Below are 18975 nucleotides of genomic sequence, written 5' to 3'. Positions count from 1 at the left end.
TCTACAAGATATTTATAATTACTAGTATGGAATGAATCCGGATATGGAAGAAAACGGAGGTGACGAATCACCATGTTTCTTTGGATTCTGGTGATACTCCTGACATGCTTCCTAATTTCCCTACGTCTGATGTTACTATACCTACCAAACTAATATGACTGCAAACTGATGAGCAACACTACCAGCGCAGGAAAAATAAGAACTTCAAAACAAGGTTTCGGAAAGGGCACGACTATGAATAGACGTTAATGTATTTATATAGTTTATAAATATAAAAATTCACATATGTAAAGTTCGCTAGAGTAATAAGGCAATAATATAAATTCTAAAAAAACATTGTATATATGAATAATTTATAATTAAATATTATCTGAACATAAAGGACGCGTTTCATTCATAGAAAAAGCGATTTGACAGAAGGTAACCGATACGGGTAACCGATAGACCAGTTACCCGTATTGTTGTTGTTGCATATGTTTTGGTTAGCGATAACGAAAACATAACTGATGAAGTAACTTAAAAATGTAAATAACATCGAGCGAGAAGGAATGTCGAAAACACAATAGGTAAGAGCGAGAAAGAGAGTCGCACGTACACTATTTTGAGAGAGCACATGCGTTACCTTTTTCACGACAGCAATGTAAAAGTCATTAAGACGATAATTGGTGAACAAGTTATTGATGACGATTAAGTAATCGATTAGGGAACGGGTACCTGTCTTGTAGGGTAGTACTACTAAATTTCAATACGCATTATACTCAGATGTAACTGAAATATTTGTCCATGTTTCACCCTCTGCACTAATTCCATGTATTCTATGCGCGTCCACTCCGATCAAGAGGCATGCGCACATCCGAACACATTTTGTATAGGACGCATGATCTTTACCACCTCTTCGCCCCGTGTTAGAATACATCGGGGAAATTCCGCCATTACACGTCGCTTTGTTATTTTTTAGTCAGGATTTTGCCATTCAAACTACCTCGTAGGAGGGTGATGAGTGTGTGTTTACGTTAACGCCGAATTAGGGTCTCGTCTCGGGTCAACGAGCTCTTGTACTTTACATAGGCAATATAACAGAGCTCTTGTATTTACATAGGCAATAATGTTAAAGTTGATATAAACTACGGTAACGCTGCGTTTTGACATTCCAATATAAACGTCATTTAATCATATGGTATACAATTTTTGTTTGTGTATACTTTTTGCAGACAATTTTGGTTTTATTGGTTGAAAAAGATAATATTCCATTTTTTAATCATATAATCAGATAATAGAACAGCAGTTCCCTCAAAATGGCAGATGTACGCGATATTCTGGATATGGAGCGCGCGAATACGCCAGAATTGACAAAAGAAATGTTCCTTATCCAAAAGAAGAGGAACTTTGAAAAGTAAGTAAATTTTCCCATTGCAAGTATTACTCTTAAACACAATATTAACAGAGTCAAAGGAGTTTCCAAACGACCAGAAGGCATGCACCGTGAAGTTTTCGCCTTGCTCTACAACGACAACAAGGATGCGCCACCGCTGCTGCCTACAGACACAGGTAAGCTACTGTTTTTGGATATATTGTACTTTATTTTATGCTAAATTTATAATATTTAATGGCTCTTGGTATTGGTTCTGGTTATAAGCAAGCAAAGGCACGTTTGGGTATGAAAAAAGTTCGTAAATGGGAGTGGGCACCATTTAATAATCCAGCGCGTACAGATGGTGCAGTATTTCATCATTGGCGGCGCACAACGGACGATCAAAAGGAATATCCATTTGCAAAGTTTAATAAGCAATTACAAATACCCACTTATTCAATGTCGGACTACAATACACATTTGCGTACAAATATACAAAAGTGGACTAAAGCGCAAACAGATAATTTGTTTGATTTAGCAAAGCGGTAAGTAGATATAGAAATGGCAAACATCATAAAATATACAAGGCTAGCAGGTGGCATTGGAGAGACCAGAAAGTATCGCCTATAAACTGAAAGCTTATTTTTGTCTCAGTCCAAAAACCGAGTCTAATTTTGCCTTTTTGAAAGAGTTGGCTTAAAGAAGATATCTGGCAAAAAAATTATTTTTAGTTCGCATCGCATTCACACAATATCAATTCTTCAATTATTCTTTTTTAAAAATATGCATTATCCTTGCTTAGCTTCGATTTGCGATTTATTGTTATGGCAGATCGTTGGGATCGCGCCCAACATGGTGTTAAATCTGTAGAAGATCTTAAAGAGCGGTACTATGAAGTTGTTGGCCTACTCAGTAAGACCAAGGCACTGTCAGGTGACAAGAAGGCTTATGCTTTTGATGCCGAACATGAGCGCAAACGTAAAGATCAACTTAAAAAACTGTTTGAACGTACAACACAACAAGTCGAAGAAGAACAAATGTTATTGAATGAGTTGAAGAAGATTGAAGCACGCAAGAAGGAGCGTGAACGTAAAACACAAGATCTACAAAAGCTCATATCGCAAGGGATCAGGTATGAATATATAAATATAAACTTTTTTAATAAAATAAATGTCTACCTTTTTCTTTCAGAAAAGCGATGTTATCGCTAATGTGCAAAGTGTTCGCAAATATGAAAAGAAACTTGTCAAAAAGAAGCTTCATCATCAACCGCGCCCTTCGAAAGTAGACTCCGTTGTAAATGCTATTGAGATAGGTGGAAGTGGCATCAAATTTTCAGATCTTCGTGGTTCTGGTGTGTCATTGCGTTCACAAAAAATGAAACTGCCAGCAAATATTGGACAACGCAAAGTAAAAGCTTTGGAACAAGCAATACAACAATTTAAAGTTGGTGAGTTTCTTAAATTTCATCTTCGTATTGTAGCGATAAAGGCACTTCCTGATGGTATTGCGGATTGTTATCGATGTTGAAGGTCCTTTGCCGGATATATATCCGATACGTTCCGGCAACCAGCACCATTAGGATACTAGCGCAACTCAGAGATAATTTTATAATATTATCAAGAACCTTCTTGGTGATCCTTCCCCTAGGTCATAAGGAGCTTGAGGTTACTGCATTCATATCTCTAAAGGATTTAGTTTCGAGTAGGTGAGGTTGACAATTGGGTTGGGTAAGCTTTGAAGCTATAAAGCTTAATAACCCATTGTACTCAAATTTAATTCCTTACAGTTTTGTTTCTTAATGGCTGGTGTTGGATTAAGTTATAAGTGGTTGAAATTACTATTAGTATGTAAACAACAGTTGATCATAATGTTGTTGTTCTTATTGGGATGGGATAATACTGTTCCTAAAATAAAATTATCGTGACCTAAGTTTGGCCGCAACTAGATTTCGCCCCAGTTGGATTACAGTAGGAGGACGATATCAAATCAAAAGTGTTGGATAACCGGCTAGTTATAAACAAAGTTTTGATTCCGTCCATAGTTCACGAAAATAAGTCTAATGATACATAAAAAATAAACATAAAGAGCTCTCCTTGCACTATTTTTGTTAATTTACTTTTAAACATCCTTTTCCCTTCCTCAGACCCCTCACCCCCACCCACAGAAGACATATCCAATGCATTCAATGAATTAAGGTCAGATATGGTTCTGTTGTGTGAGTTGCGAACGGCTTTGGCTACGTGTGTTTATGAAATGGAAAGCTTGAAACATCAATATGAGGCAGCATGCCCGGGAAAGGTATGTTACCGCTAATATTTTCTTGATTTTTTAATTATTAAACAATATTTTGTATCTTTTGCAGACTCTAAATATTCCACCGTCTTTGATACCAGCTGAGCATATTAAACAAGAAGCAATAGATGCGGGCACCTCAAGCAACAGCACAAACGCATAACATTATTTCTAGTCAATGATATCAATATATGTATGAACTATAGATTACAAGCAAATTTATTTTCTACAAGTACAACTTGCACTGCCTGTCTCAAATTCTACATATTTAATAGTGCACATAAACGTAAGCAAGATATAGACCTCGTATATAGCAAGTTTGAATGTACGCCTCTTAAGGTGCTAAATGGCTGGTAGAGCGTACATTGTGTTTAGAAATACATAATGGGAAAGCTTAACGAACTCGTATCGCTGTTTTGTCCTTTTGTGTGTAAAAATGCTTTTATGGCAGCTAGTAGGTGGCTAAAGCATGGAGACAATTTTTCACAACTTTTCTAAATGATTGTAAGCTAAATCTATTTGTACTACTGTAAAAGAAATTGAAGATGATACTGTAATTCTTGGTAAACGATATTCATTCACTGTCAGCAAAGAAATGGAACAGCGCCATTAGTTTCGCTTGCTACCTAAATGCACAAATAAGGAAGTTTTGCGAAAGGCGGTCAAATGCTTTATATATTCACACATATTTGGAATTATTGCTAAAGCACGCTAAGAAAAAGGAAGAAAATGATTTGTAAAATAAGAATATCATCACTAAAGAATGTATTTTTATGCCACAATGATACTAATTTGGTGTGTTTAACGCGCACATTCATTAAGTGTCGAATTACTAAATGAATGTACGAAAGACTAGCTCAAATACAGGTTTAGTGGTATGGTCATCTTGGTATGTATAAACGTGTGATTATTGCATTACGTTTGTACTTTTTGTCTGAAAGATATGTGAATGTTGAGAATGATGATTTAGCTGGTTACCTTCGCATTGCCACTTACTTAACATCACACCTACACATACACTCATCAGATTACGACAATGCTTACGTTTTGTTCAAATTTTGTGGCTATCGTGTTTACGGTTTTTTTTATTACTATATCACACATACGAGGGTACTAACAAAAGTTCGCTTCCCCAGGCAGTCGGTTCTATGTACCGGAGCGACTCGGGATTTTTCCCGACCAAGGACTGTCATTTCAGTGTGCCCCATTTAATTTGTTGCGTCCCTCCCACAAATTGTCATCCTCCCAGCAGCTCCTTGCAGCAGGACTGCTCCATATTCTCTTACTCCGGGAAGGCATCGAATCCAATCCGGGTCCGTCTCCTGACCCCGGTCCTGAGAAGTGGTTTTGCTGCATCTGCCGGAAAAGAATCTTTTTAAGACGGTCATACTATGTTTAGTGTGTCTCGTGTAAGGGATGGTTGCATCGGACAGATTGTTCTGGGCTTGATCCCAAAAACCGACGTCCACGTAACTTTTATAAATCTTTTGTGGCTCCTTGCTGTTCACGCCCAAGGGTGTCCCGTAGTCTATGCCTAAGCGCCCCCCCCCCCCCCCCCCCCCACTACCTTCCAGCAGCCCCGCTGTTCAGCAAGCCACAACAAGTACCCGCTGCTGCTCGCGCCTCACGGCGCCAACTCAAACAGCTGCTACCACTCATAACTACTACCTTCGTAGTAGAGTCGGTAGCAATGCTGAGCATCAGCCCCTGCCCCCGTCTTCTCCCCCCCCCCCCCCCCCCCCTATTTTCCGGCAACAATCGTGTAGGTCAAGGAAGCAGACTCTTAGTCCCTACCTCCGTTTGCACCGTTTGCCAGCACAGAATATATATGTTTGCGACATCCGCCCAATGCAGCTCCTGCCTTGGGTGGTGCCACTTTCCTAGATGTTCTGGTCTCCGCGACGGCAACCCCCCGACGGCTTTCATCGAGCCATGTAGCCAGGTCGCAAACCCAAATTATCCGGGTACCCCAATGCTTGCCCAAGGACGCCCAGTCCCAGGGCCACAACAGCAATTGCGTCCTGGCCTTCCACAACCCAGGCGTAGTCACCCGTCACTTATCCCCAGAGTCCCCTGCGAAGACAGTCACCTTGTAGCGGTGCAGGGGCTTACGCCGATCGCATATGATACTAATTGGTCAGATGGGAGCGGGGCAACCGCGCTCACCTGACAGATGTGGTCGAATGCGATCGGTAACCAGGAACTGTCACCTCCTAATCCAGGGTGTCATGCGTCACCGTGCCCATTGGACTGGTTTGCAGCCAGGAGGTCCTCAACACCGGCTGTATTATAACGGCGCCTCCCCAACACCGGGCCCCCTTGGGGAGTAACCATGGCCTTACCGCGTCAAGGGGCTCTGCCGCGGCGGACCAACCCAGTTCCCCAAATTAAAACAGTGACAACAACGCTTGCCATGTCAAGCAAGTTGTCGTAAGATAAAATGATGAACAACAAAAAACCAACAATAACAATAAAAGCACAACAAAAAAACGGGCTCCAAGAAGAGCAGCGGGCAGAGAAGCAGCAGGCCACGCACGTACTCTAGGCAATTCCTGGAAAGCCTCACGAGAGAGGAGGCAATGCTCTTCTTAGAGCATCAGAGGGATGAATCACTGGAGTATACAGAGAACCGGCTCTTAAAACCGCGAACCCCAAGGGCAACACCAAAACCCAAGGAGAGCAGCGCGGGCCCGAAGAGCACTCCAACCAGGAAGCAGAGAAACCCGCAATCCCCAGTGGACCCCTATCCACTGGTGAGCAGCGCGGGCAAGGCAAACAAGGTGAGCAGAAGGCGGCGGCAGGCAACAAACCCGCGATCCATGGAGGGCCCAGTACCTCCATTGCGCAGCGCGGGCCGCAAGAGAAAGCAAAAGATTTGACTGCCGGAGAGCGGGAAAAGCTGACAAAGAGAGGCTACGACGGTGCATCCAAGCACGAAAACCACCACCCTAGCAGTCCCTCTAGAGGGACGAGTAAGTCTAGGCGCTCACCGTCGGAGCATGACTCAAGTAGCAGCTCACAGAGCACCTATGAAAGGTCCCAGGAAGGAAAAAATAAAGAGCGGAACCCGGAGGAGGGGAAGCGGCCTAACAGAAGGCACAACAGAGGCAGGCAACCTGCACTTCCACCACGGGGCAGTCCAGGAGCGCTGGATGATAAGAGGCGCTTTGGACTAAGTGGGGCTGGGGTAAAAAGATATCTCCGATATCTAGAGGAAGGCCTGTCGCCCATGGAGGCAAGAGCCAGGGCAGATGAGCGCAGGCATTAACCGGACCACGGGCAGAGAAAAGCCAATGCTCAAAGAGGAAGCAGAGAAGGAAGAAGAGCACAGCCAGCGGCAGCTGACCAGCATGTGCCCGCTCCCGCTGAAAAGAGCAGGATCGGGCAAAGTACGCCGGAGGAAACTCCAAGCTCAAAAAGGCAACGGGCCCACGCTCCCAGGAACACTGCACCCACGGGCAGGGAGATTCAAGGGCGACTGGCGTACCCGCTGGGATGGCACCAAGGCAGCAGAGCTATTCGGAAGCCCTTAGGGGCGAGCTGTCGGACGAGAACATGACGGACGCGAGCACCGATACCATCAGAGCTCGCGAGACCACGAACCCTCCCACCGCAGCAAGCAAGGACAAAATCGTGCAGCCTGGGGATGAAAAAGAAATCCCCACCACACAAGAGCTCATCGAGGGCCTCGACCTCCAGGAGCTGGAGCTGAATAGGTGTGACGAAAGCGAGAGCGGATTGTCGAATGACGATGATCCGATGAGGCCGGCCGGGCCAAAATGACCGGCACAAGCATAAAAATAGCCCAGATCAACCTCCATCACGCCATTGCAGCCTCGGCTGTACTGATGAGGAGGTTCGCCTCGGATGATCTGGGCATCGCCCTCATACAAGAACCTTGGGCTTCCAAGGGACAGGTGTGGGGCCTTAATGTAAGTAATAACAAATTTATTTGGGATCTCTCACAGCAGAGACCAAGAGCATGTGTAATGCTTAAGTCAAACATTAACTATTTTTGCATTACAGAATTTTTAAGCCGGGATCTGGTGGCGGTGCAGATCGAGGCAAAGGTGAATGGAGACAACACCAGCATTGTGCTGGCCGCAGCCTACTTCCCGGGGGACGACAGCACATTCCCTCCAGTTAGCGTGCAGAAGCTAGTGGAGCACTGCAGAAGTCGAAACTTCCGTTGATCATAGGAAGCGATGCCAACTCCCACAACACGGAGTGGGGCAGTAATGATACCAACCAAAGGGGTGAGTGTTTACTAGAATATATAGTCAGCAACGATTTGAATATATATAACGTCGGGAGCAAACCGACTTTTGTCACGAGAGTCAGGGCAGAGGTCCTAGATATAACACTTGGCAACAATCAGAAGAACCCTCCCTATCGGATCATAGGATCATAAGGTTTGAGCTGGGTGCTGTATCGGGGCAATCCAGCCCTAAAAGAAATCCCAGGAAAACAGACTGGGGCAGCTACAAAAGTATCATAGAGGCTAACGCGGATAGTCTCAGAAATAAGAGCAGAAGCACTAACTGTACTGAGTTAGAGAGCAGAGTGGATAGAGCAAATCAGATAATGATAGATGCCTACAACTCCAGTTGCCTAGTCTCCCTAGTTAAGGGTAAGAAGGCAACCCCCTGGTGGTCGCATGACCTGACACTACTAAGGAAGAAAGTCAGAAAACTCTTTAACGGGGCAAGAAGAACCGGCAACTGGGAGGAATACACTCAAAATCTAACAAAGTACAATAAAGAGATAAGGAAAGCTAAGAGGGAAAGTTTCAGAAATTTCTGTGAGGGAATTTCTAGCACACCTGCAGCGGCAAGGCTCCACAAGGCCCTAGCCAAAGAGCAGAGGGAGATTAACTTAGCGATTAGGCTTCCAGACGGTACCTATACCGGAACGGTGGAGGAGCGAGCGAGGGCCCTGCTACATACGCATTTTCCGGGTGCCTCTCCGCAAGTACCGGAACCTGTGTTCCCCAGAGTGAAACCAACCCCATCAGACTGGCAATTGGCCAACTCCCTCTTCAGTGAGGCCAGAGTCAGATGGGCAGTGGAATCCTTTGAGAAATACAAATCTCCGGGGGTGGATGGCATCTACCCGGTGCTAATGCAGCAAGGGACACAGATTATCCCACATCTGGCCAGGATCATGAGAGATAGCCTGGCACTGGGATACATACCCATGATGTGGAGAAGAGCAAAAGTGGTTTTCATACCAAAAGTAGGAAAAAAAGGACTATTCGCAGGCAAAGTCCTTCAGACCAATAAGTCTAACTTCCTTTGTCTTGAAGGCAATGGAAAAGATATTGGACCAAGAAGTTAGGTTGAACGCCCTCAAGAGCTGGCCCCTACATAATAGCCAGCATGCGTACAGAGCGGGTAGGTCCACGGACGCAGCTCTGTACCAATTAACATCTGAAATACAGAGGGCGTTCGAAACAGAGGAAACAGTGATTTGCGCTTTCCTTGACATTGAGGGTGCCTTTGACAACACATCTCATGAAAGCGTAAACATAGAACTGCAGATAAGAGGAATTCAGTTGCCTATCCAGAGATGGATTGACAATCTACTCCGCACAAGAATCGCTGAAGTCCATGTAGGCAACAGCGCATTTAAGGTTAATACCACGAGGGGGTGCCCTCAAGGAGGTGTTCTATTCACCCTTCTGTGGAGCCTAGTAGTGGACGAACTCCTGCAAAAGCTATCTGACAGTGGCATAAGATGCCAGGGATATGCTGACGACATCGTCATAATTGCGAGGGGTAAATTCGAGAGTACGCTCTGTGACATAATACAGAGAGCATTGAATATTACAAAGGGATGGTGTGCCAGTGTGGGGCTTAACATCAACCCATCTAAAACGACCTTCATCCCTTTCACCAGAAGAAGGGCCCTACCAGCCCTGAGAGCAATTACAACAGATGGCGTGGCACTAGAACATGGAACCGCGGTGAAATACTTGGGGGTCATTTTTGACACCAAGCTCCTATGGAAACAGCACTTCGACTCCATGACAGCTAAGGCCACGAGGTCCATCATGATATGCAAACGTTTAGCAGGCAAATCATGGGGATGTAGCCCGCATGTGCTAAGATGGATGTATACCACGATAGTAAAACCTATGATAACATACGGTTCGATAGCCTGGGCATCGAAAACAACTCGGGCGACGACGAGGCAAGCGCTGTCAAAACTTCAGCGACTGGCATGTGTATGCATCACGGGAGCTATGCGCACATGCCGTACAGCAGCGCTGGAGGCTATCCTCGATCTGGCCCCGCTGCATATATCAATAGAGCAGTCAGCCAAGCGAACCCTCCTGAATATTGCTAAGGAGGGCTCGGGCATAGGTAAAGTCATATCGTCCCGAAACATGGCGGAATTGAGAGAGAAGATCCCAATCTCTCAACTCCCGAGGGATGATATCCTCAGGCAGATAGTCTATGAGAAAAGGTACAAAGTAGAACTGGGAGACAAGGGTACGTGGGAGGAAAGCAGAATTGTGTACATTCATCAGCTAAATAGAATAGTATGGTACACAGATGACTCGAAGACGCCAGAGGGGATTGGATCTGGAGTCATTGGACCCAGAGCCAAGATATCAACGCCTCTGGGAGCAGACCCGAGCATTTTTCAAGCGGAAGTATTCGCTATAAGCCAGTGTGCTGACCTGACCCTTCGGCGCGAATACTCCAACGAGACAATTGCCATACTCAGTGACAGTCAGGCCAGCCTCAAGGCGATCTCGGCGTCTGAAATAAAATCAGCACTTGTACTTGAGTGCGTTGAAAAGCTAAATCAACTAGGAGCACACAACAAACTGTTGTTGGCCTGGGTTCCTGGCCACAGGGGAGTGGAGGGCAATGAGCAAGCGGACAGCCTGGCAAGGGAGGCAGCAACGACACGACCTATTGGTCCTGAGCCCTTCCTGCCAGTAGGCCCGCAGGAAATCAGAGGGCATCTACTATTAGAAGAAAGGGAAAAGAGGGAAGAACACTGGCGCAATATGCCAGGCTTGAGGCAATCTAAGTTACTGCTGGGGGGCTATAACACAACTCGATATAGGGCATTAATGGGCCTGTCGAAAGATAACCTGAGGATCCTAACAGCTATTCTTACAGGACACTGCAGACTGAACAGCCACATGCAGAAGCTGGGCATACTATCGAACAACACATGCCGATTTTGTAATCGATCAGCGGAGACGGCGGAACATATACTCCTGGAATGTGACGCAATCTCAAGACGTAGGGCTAAGTTTTTGGGCTTACCATGGCCAGAGCATTCTCACATCAAATCCCTCAAGCCAGGTGAACTGCTAGGGTTCATCAGAGAAGTCGGCTTGGATGAGGTGCTGTGAAGCAGTTGAGGGCACAATAGACCAATGGTCGTAGTGAGATCCTCAATTAATTATCTATCTATCTATCTACCCCCAGAGTGGCGGGGTCTCCCCTTATGCACTTCAGAATTCTGCAGTTAAACTGTAATGGACTAACTGGGAAGATTACGGAGATAGTCGATTTCAAGAAGCGGCACAACATCGGCATTGCTGCGATTCAAGAGACTAAACTTACAGCAAGATCTGCATTGCAGACCTGCTCTGGGTATAATGTCCACAGGAAAGACCGCGAGAGCGGAAATGGAGGCGGCCTCGCGTTTATCATACACCACTCTGTGCAATATTATATATTTGATCCTGGCATCGACCGCAGGGACAATGTTTTAGAACGTCAAGACCTATCTGTCCGGTCAGGCGATGCAAACCTAGAAATCATCAACATCTACATCCCTCCTGCCATCTGTTGCCCCAGTAGATACCGCCCTAATATCAGAGCCTTACTGGCAACAATCGCATTATCTTAGGCGATTTCAATACCCATCACGATCTATGGCACTCAAACTTGCGGGCGGACAGTAGGGGTGAGATGTTGGCGGATCAAATAGAAGAAACGAGGTTCTGCACAATAAACGGAGACGCCCCCACACGTATGGTAGGAAGCTGTCACAGTTCGCCAGATATCTCAATCGTGAGCGCAGAACTAGTAAACTGCGTCAACTGGCAGCCGATGGTAACATTGGCATCCGACCACCTGCCTATACTTATTTCGCTCGAGCGTACCGCCGACTTCATCGTCACCGAAAAACGCACTTTCATAAACTTCAAAAAAGGAAAGTGGGAAGAATATAAATCTTTTACAGACAACCGCTTTGCTGCCCTCCTTATCCCGGCTGATGCCCGCCAAGGGGAGCGTGCCTTCCGTAAGGTCATTGAAGCCGCCTCAGCACGTTTCATTCCCGCCGGGAGAATTCCCGAAATCCGGCCCCACTTCCCGGCGGAGGCCGCAAACTTAGCGAGAGAACGTGACCTTATAAGACAGCTTGATCCAGGCGACCACCAAATAAGGGATATAAACCAACGCATCAGATTGCTTGTGGACGAACACAAGCGGGCGAAATGGGAAGAGCACCTAAGAGGTTGTAACCTCCTCTTACCGTTAAATGACTTACCGTTAAATCCCGTTAACTTAAATGCTCTGATGAACGGGCTGTTTTCATACAAACCGATAGCACCAACTGAACAGCTGTTTGTTTGACAGCTGCCCATATGGGGAAGTGGCAAATTTGATTTTCTTTTTTAATTTTGTGCTTAATATCACTCACCTGCTCACCTGTGTCCAATTTGCTTAATATACAAAGAAAATTTGGCAAGGTCCCAATATCTGGCAGCAAAGCTAAAAAAAATTCTAAAAGAAAACAAAGACCAAGTTAGCAAGTGCTATGAAGTGTTACTACGAAGAATTGGGAGTACCACGCGACGCCAACGATGCTGATATAAAGATAGCATATAGGAAATTGGCGCTACGTTGGCATCCAGACAAAAATCCCGATTCGGCCAACGAAGCCAAAGAACGTTTCCAATTAATACAACAAGCATACGAAGTGCTGTCCGATCCACAAGAGCGCGCTTGGTACGATAATCACCGTGATCAAATATTGCGCGGCAAAAACTCTGATTATACTGAAAAATGTTTGGATGTCTTTGAATATTTCACCTCATCCTGCTTCAAGGGATATGACGATGACGAGAAAGGTTTTTATGCCGTATACAGGGAAGTTTTCAATAAGATAGCTGCAGAAGATGCTGAATTTATGGACGATGAAAATGAGGTAGGAGATATACGAACATTTGGTGATTCGAAAAGTAGTTATGATGATGTCGTGGCACCATTTTATGCTTATTGGCAGTCATATTGTACTAAGAAAACTTACACATGGTTGTGTCCATATGATGTTAAAGAGATTAAAGATCGACGAGTGCTGCGAGAGGTTGAGAAGGAGATGAAGAAATTGGTGCAAAAAGCGCGTAAGGAGCGCAATGAAGAGGTGAGTCGTTGATAAAAAATAGTTTTAATCCTTGTTTTTACTAAGATTAATACTTGGTCAGTATGTCACCCGGACATATTCCTTGGGTATTGTTTATAGTATTACATACCCACTTAAATGACCGCTTTTCTAACAGCGAGGAAGAAAAATATTCAATGAGTGCATAGGGAAAGAATCTTCTTCGCTGCTCCTGTTAAACCTAAAGCCACAATGTTAAAGTATGGGCTAGCGAAATAGCCCATTCAAAATGCTTTCAATGAATGGCATGCGTATCCATTACTCCTTTCTTGCTCCCCGTATGGACTTGAGAAAAGGCGATTTACCTACCATCCTTAGTTCTTCGTTACTCAAACTTGCAAACATTCATTGCATTCCTTGACTTAGTCAAATAATGTGGAGATTCTTCTCCATGAAATGTTAAGAAGTTCCTGCTGAAACATGCCAAACCAAGACACCTCAGAGCAATACTCTTTGACGCGGACCCGCTTCCCAGGCAAAACCCGTCTTCTTTCGTCAGCAATCAGACAACTTCATTACAGGTAGCTTATTGAATCGAGGGCTTACCTGTGGCCGCAGAACCCGTGCATTCCAATATAGAAAAGTGGGATCATATCGTACTTTGTGTTCTGAAGATTACCTTGATTACTTGTAAATGTAAATCTAATTCCAGGGACGGGGAAAATAATTATTATTATTTTTTTTTTGGAGTCGAAAAAGTCCTGGTCAAAAAATTGTCCCAGGTGAAAATGTTTGAGTTCCCAGGTATCCTTATAGCAATATCATGCCGAATCATGCATCCTTTTTATTTTTCGAACTTTTTCCATAAATGTCCACATATAAAAGTAAAATCTGTATTTTTATTTTTTAGTCCGATAAAACTAGTTAAACTCGGACGATTTAATTCGCCTTAAAAAATAAAAGTCCGGATTTAACTTTTATTTCCGGACTTTTATTTTTAAAAGTCCGAGTTTAACTAGTTCTATCGGACTCAAAAAATAAAAATCCGAAGACAAGTTTTATCTTGATCCAAATATATTAAAAGTCCAAAATTAATAGTTTTGGAAGGAATTATTTTATAAAAGGAATAACAGTTTCCGCCCCTGTCTAATTCCATTTATAAAATTTTTTTTTGTTTTTTTTTTTAAGGTACGAAACTTGGTATCATTTGTGCGCAAGCGAGACAAGCGCGTACAAGCCTACAGAAAGTTGTTAGAAGAACGTGCTGAGCTTAACAGAAAGAAACAAGAACAAAATAGATTGGAGCAGATACGTAAACGACAGCGTGAGCTTCAAGAAATGCGTGAACAGAACAAGCAAAACGACCAACACAAGAACGACGATTATGAAGCGCAACTCAAGCAATTGGCACAAGATTATGGCGACAGTAGCGCAGAAGAAGATTCAGATGATACTGGTGATGAAGAAGAAGATGTAGAGGGAAACGAAAATGAAGAGGTAGAAAGTACAGAAGAATACTTTTATGTAGATGATCTTTATTGTGTAGCATGTAATAAAATGTTCAAAAACGATCGCGCTTATGAAAATCATGAAAGCAGTAAAAGGCATCGTGAAGCCTTGGAACGAATGAAAGTTGAAATGCAAGCTGAAGAAGAAGCTTTTCAAGAAAATAATGAAGATGTGCAAGAAAGCGAGGAGGAGGTACTTGATAGTCAGACGGGCGATTCGGCAGATGAAAAAACAGTAGCACAAAGTGATAAGCGTGAGGTAGTGGATGGAAACACAGAAATACAATCAGATGATGCGAGTGCAGCCGAGGAGCTCGTTGTAAGCATAAAATCGAAAAAGAGTAAAAAGGCGCGTAAAAATGCCAAACTAAACAAATCACAAGTGCCTGGCACAGAAGATGACAATGAACACGAAGACGAAGCTGTAGCGGCCGATTTTCTAGAGCAAGCCAAAATTGCTGATAGTGATGAAGAGGACTGGAGTAACAGTGCCAAAAAATCTGCACGTAAAAATAAAAGCAAAAAGCAAAATAAAAAGACTGCAGCAAGAGATGAGGAAGTAATTAAAACTAATGAAGACGAAATAAAAATGGAGCCGAAAAAAGCGGATCCTAAAGCGACGCAGCAAAAGAAGCCGCCAAAAACTCAAACTGAGCAAAACCTTGTCGGTGATTCTACAGATGAAGATGAAGGTCACGCAGTTAAAAAGCCAACGTCTAAGTCAAAATCAAAAGCCAGTGAATCCTCCTCCTCTGCTGCCAGTTCCAACCATGTGTGCGTTACATGCAACGCGAATTTTCCTTCTAAGAATAAACTATTTTCACATCTAAAAATTATGAATCATGGCGTTTATATACCGAAAGCGACGAATGATACGCACACAACAGCAGCGGAGGGTAGCAAAAGTAAGAAGAGTAAAGGTAAAAGGAAGTAGATTATGTCATTTGATGCTACGCTAGATTTAGAGAGTTATATAAACTTAAAAAGCTGTTATCTTTGTGTTATTTATTTCTTGTTAACTTTAATACATTGAATGATCTTATAATAATATTTAATTCTATTATAATGCACATAAAACTGAATATTTTTAGCAAAACTGTAAAAGATTGAATTATATCTGACTAAAACCTAAGTTACTGGTCATATAATTAGTAAGAATTATATATGAAGAGTATAACGAGAACATCATTTTATTATAAAAATTAGTTCGACTATAATTCGAACGCTGGCATCTCGGCTGCCGTTTCGTAAACGCCCTATCTTAGCAAATTATTAAAAATCAAGGATGTAGTCGCTGTATAATTTTTTTTTTAAAGGGAGGCAAAACAGTTGTTTTAAATTAGTTTATTCGCCATTGTGGTTATCACGCCAGAACGACTGTACGGATTCCGAAGAAATTTGGAAGTCTGGAAGGAACTAGCATTGGGAGGAGGTCTTATGCCCCTGGAAACAGTACGACTTCTATTTGTTTTAATCGTTATAATTTTAGATACTAGTTATCCAGGGAAACTTCCATCTATACGAGAGCCTTACCAAGGAAAATAGGCTTTTGCTACAAGCGGCTATCCAATTAAGGCGGCAGGGAAAGCTGCAGGCGGCATTCACGCTCCGTGGCTGCGTCTACGTTAGGCATGGACTTGATACATCCGCACAGCCAACAAAAGTTACCAGTGAGGCTGATCTGGATCGATTTCGCCAACCTTAAGTTCATATGCTTATTCATTGTTTTTTGTTATGTAAAGATGGCGCAAACATTAGTTATTTTTTTTCTTTTTCTTCGGCTTTGTCTATACCTTACTTTAAAGTTGCTTTTAATTCGATTATACTCAGTGTTTGGAGATAGTAGAAACGCGAATAGCATTGCGAATAATAGCCTAGCTTTGCTTAATGTCCTATGCAGGCACCATAAAGTTTTCAACGTGGTGCACTTTAATGCTCGTAGTTTAAATGGTGAAAAGATGGATGTAGTCACAGCGATATTTGAACAATATAGTGTTGATATCATTTGTGTTTCCGAGACTTGGTTTAAACCTGAAATACTTGATGGCCATTTTGACATAAAGGGACACGTACTCTATAGGATGGATAGAAAGGTAATGAAAGGTGGTGGTGTTGCTATGTATTGTAAAAAACATCTCAAGTCGAGAATCATATCAAGTACAGCTGTTGGCTTCACTGAGAACTTGCTAGTTGAAGGTTCTAGTTCAATGTCCAAAGTCCTTTTTTCGTGCGTCTATAACCCTAATAAATGGTGTAACGTGAAGGAATATTTAACAATGTTGTCCTCGGTCGCTGTTGATTACACTGATATAATTATCTGCGGAGATTTTAATGTTAATATCTTATGTAGTGACCCGTATACCTGCCATTTGTTAGACGATGTTTCAAGTGTTGCTCTTGAAGTGGTTAATGTGTGCGTGCCAACAAGGTATGGGCAGAACTTCTGCCCCAGCCTTCTTGACTATTTCATTGTGTCTCCGATACGTCTAAAGTCTTAAAGTTTGATCAATTATCCTTTATCTCAGACCATGATCTAATTTTCTGTTCATTTGATGTAGTGCTCGATAACCACAGTGCAGTAGCTAGACCATCCATTTCACCAGATTATCGACGACTGGACGTAAATAACCTTCTTGGTGACATCTCCAGCATAAATTGGTCTGCTTGTTGGAGCTTGAGTTCGGTGCATGAAAAGCTGAGATTTTTAAATGAAATTATTTTATACCTCTATACAACTCACGTTCCATCTCGGGTATATAGCAGCAGATCTTCCTCTTGCCCTTGGTTTAATAGATCCGTCCGTGCTATGATTATCAAGCGCAATAAGCTTTATTCCCTCTGGAAGAAAAACCGAAGCGACGCAAATTGGCGTGCATACAAACTTACACGAAATGAGACCACAGCCTATATTAGGACAGAAAAATGCAAATACTACAGTAAAATGTTGTATCTATCGTTGCCTAATCATGTTTTGTGGCGTAATCTGAAAAAACTTCGTGTACATGTGAGTGAGAGTTCTGACTGTTCCCTTAATCCTGAAGATCTTAATGCAGCTTTTTTGAGCCAAGCTAACCCGTCTTGTCTTAATACCTGTTTCCCAATCCCTCCCTTATATGTGGTTCCTGTTTGTCAAGTACAGTGAGTTTACAGCTGTTTTGGAACTTGATGTGGCGAGATGCATAAATAAAATAAGGTCTAACGCAATCGGTCAGGACAATATACCGCTCAAATTTGTTAAAATAATTGTCCCGTACATTCTTCCTACATTGACGCATATTACCAACCACAGTATTACTACCTCCTGCTTCCCTGATATGTGTAAGGTTGCCACGGTTATACCCATTGCAGAAACTAAGTTTGCAGATTGTCCTAGTGACTTTCGGCCTATCAGCATTTTGCCAGCACTCTCGAAAGTCTTTGAGATATTGTTGTCGGAACAAATTCAAGACCATGTTAGCAAACATAGTCTGCTATCACCATTCCAGTCAGGCTTCCGATGAAAGCACAGTTGCTCCACGGCTATCATAAAAATTTTAGACGACATCTGGGCACCCTTTAACAAAACCCAGTTGACTTTATTATGCCTACTTGACTTCTCAAAAGCCTTCGACTCTGTGAACCATGACCTGCTGTGCTTAAAATTAAACAATTATTTTGGTTTTGATGACTCCGCAGTGCGGCTCATGCGAAGTTATCTGACGGGTAGATCCCAGCTTGTCAAAGTCGGCTCCGAAACTTCAGGTCTAAAACCACTATTGGCAGGGTTACCCCCAAGGCTCTATCTTGGGTCCACTACTTTGTAGTATTTTTATTAATGACATATTTAATGCATGCCAGCATGCTCATATGCATACATATGCTGATGATGTCCAAATATATTTGTGGGGAATCATGATTTATGCTCAAGATTGAATAATGACTTAACATCCATATTTGAATGGGCTAGGAAAAATGACTTATGCATGAACAGTGAGAAATTATACGTGTTGCCTATATCTAAAAAACGAATAAGTTTCTCAAGTATTCCGCCCTTGCGCGTTGCCAGTAAATGTCTCAAACTCGTTTCAAAAGTGACTAATCTTGGTTTTGTTATTAACACGACGCTGTCTTGTGATGATCATGTAAATTCGGTGGTTAAGAGAGTATACAATATCTTAAGAAACTTACGAATGTCTGCTATTTATACTCCGGTCAATATTAGAAGAAAACTTGCAATTCAATTGATTATGCCGATCATTTGCTACTCTGAGCTAGTGTACAGTAAACTGAGCTCCCAGTCTGGTCATAAAATTGATGTAGCATTTAATCATGTTACACGTTATGTATTCGGCTTAGCTAGATTTGATCATATATCCAGCTGGAGAGCGCGTCTACTGGGCTGCGCAATCTTCGAATATCTGAAAGCTAGAAACAGCATTTCCTTTGTCAACTTATCATGTATAAGTAGCCTAGTTACCTATATGA

At 42.9% G+C, this 18975-nt stretch overlaps 2 protein-coding genes across 2 annotated transcripts; both read left to right on the top strand.

The window, feature by feature from the left end:
• The first annotated feature begins 1165 nt into the window (after positions 1 to 1165).
• On the top strand, positions 1166 to 4025 carry LOC137246962 (DNA methyltransferase 1-associated protein 1-like). The gene is made up of 7 exons (XM_067778026.1): positions 1166 to 1393; positions 1445 to 1548; positions 1611 to 1896; positions 2154 to 2483; positions 2548 to 2801; positions 3498 to 3652; positions 3717 to 4025. The coding sequence occupies exons 1-7, from the start codon at positions 1296 to 1298 to the stop codon at positions 3807 to 3809; spliced, it is 1320 nt and encodes a 439-aa protein (XP_067634127.1). The 5' UTR covers positions 1166 to 1295; the 3' UTR covers positions 3810 to 4025.
• An 8257-nt stretch (positions 4026 to 12282) lies between these two features.
• Positions 12283 to 15647, top strand: LOC137245057 (dnaJ homolog subfamily C member 21). The gene is made up of 2 exons (XM_067775084.1): positions 12283 to 13045; positions 14192 to 15647. Exons 1-2 carry the CDS (start codon positions 12440 to 12442, stop codon positions 15443 to 15445), a joined length of 1860 nt encoding a protein of 619 aa, XP_067631185.1. The 5' UTR covers positions 12283 to 12439; the 3' UTR covers positions 15446 to 15647.
• Positions 15648 to 18975: the final 3328 nt, after the last annotated feature.

The sequence above is a fragment of the Eurosta solidaginis genome, chromosome 3, assembly GCF_040869045.1.
Source record: "Eurosta solidaginis isolate ZX-2024a chromosome 3, ASM4086904v1, whole genome shotgun sequence".
In the NCBI taxonomy this organism is placed as follows: domain Eukaryota; kingdom Metazoa; phylum Arthropoda; class Insecta; order Diptera; family Tephritidae; genus Eurosta; species Eurosta solidaginis.
This window is presented reverse-complemented; position numbering and strand designations above follow the sequence as displayed.

Coding starts and splice junctions, on each gene's coding strand:
- LOC137246962 (XM_067778026.1), top strand. CDS start 1,296: ATGGCAGATGTACGCGATATTCTGGATATGGAGCGCGCGAATACGCCA. Junction 1,549..1,610: donor GCTGCTGCCTACAGACACAG/GTAAGCTACTGT, acceptor AATATTTAATGG/CTCTTGGTATTGGTTCTGGT. Junction 2,802..3,497: donor AATACAACAATTTAAAGTTG/GTGAGTTTCTTA, acceptor TCCCTTCCTCAG/ACCCCTCACCCCCACCCACA.
- LOC137245057 (XM_067775084.1), top strand. CDS start 12,440: ATGAAGTGTTACTACGAAGAATTGGGAGTACCACGCGACGCCAACGAT. Junction 13,046..14,191: donor GTAAGGAGCGCAATGAAGAG/GTGAGTCGTTGA, acceptor TTTTTTTTTAAG/GTACGAAACTTGGTATCATT.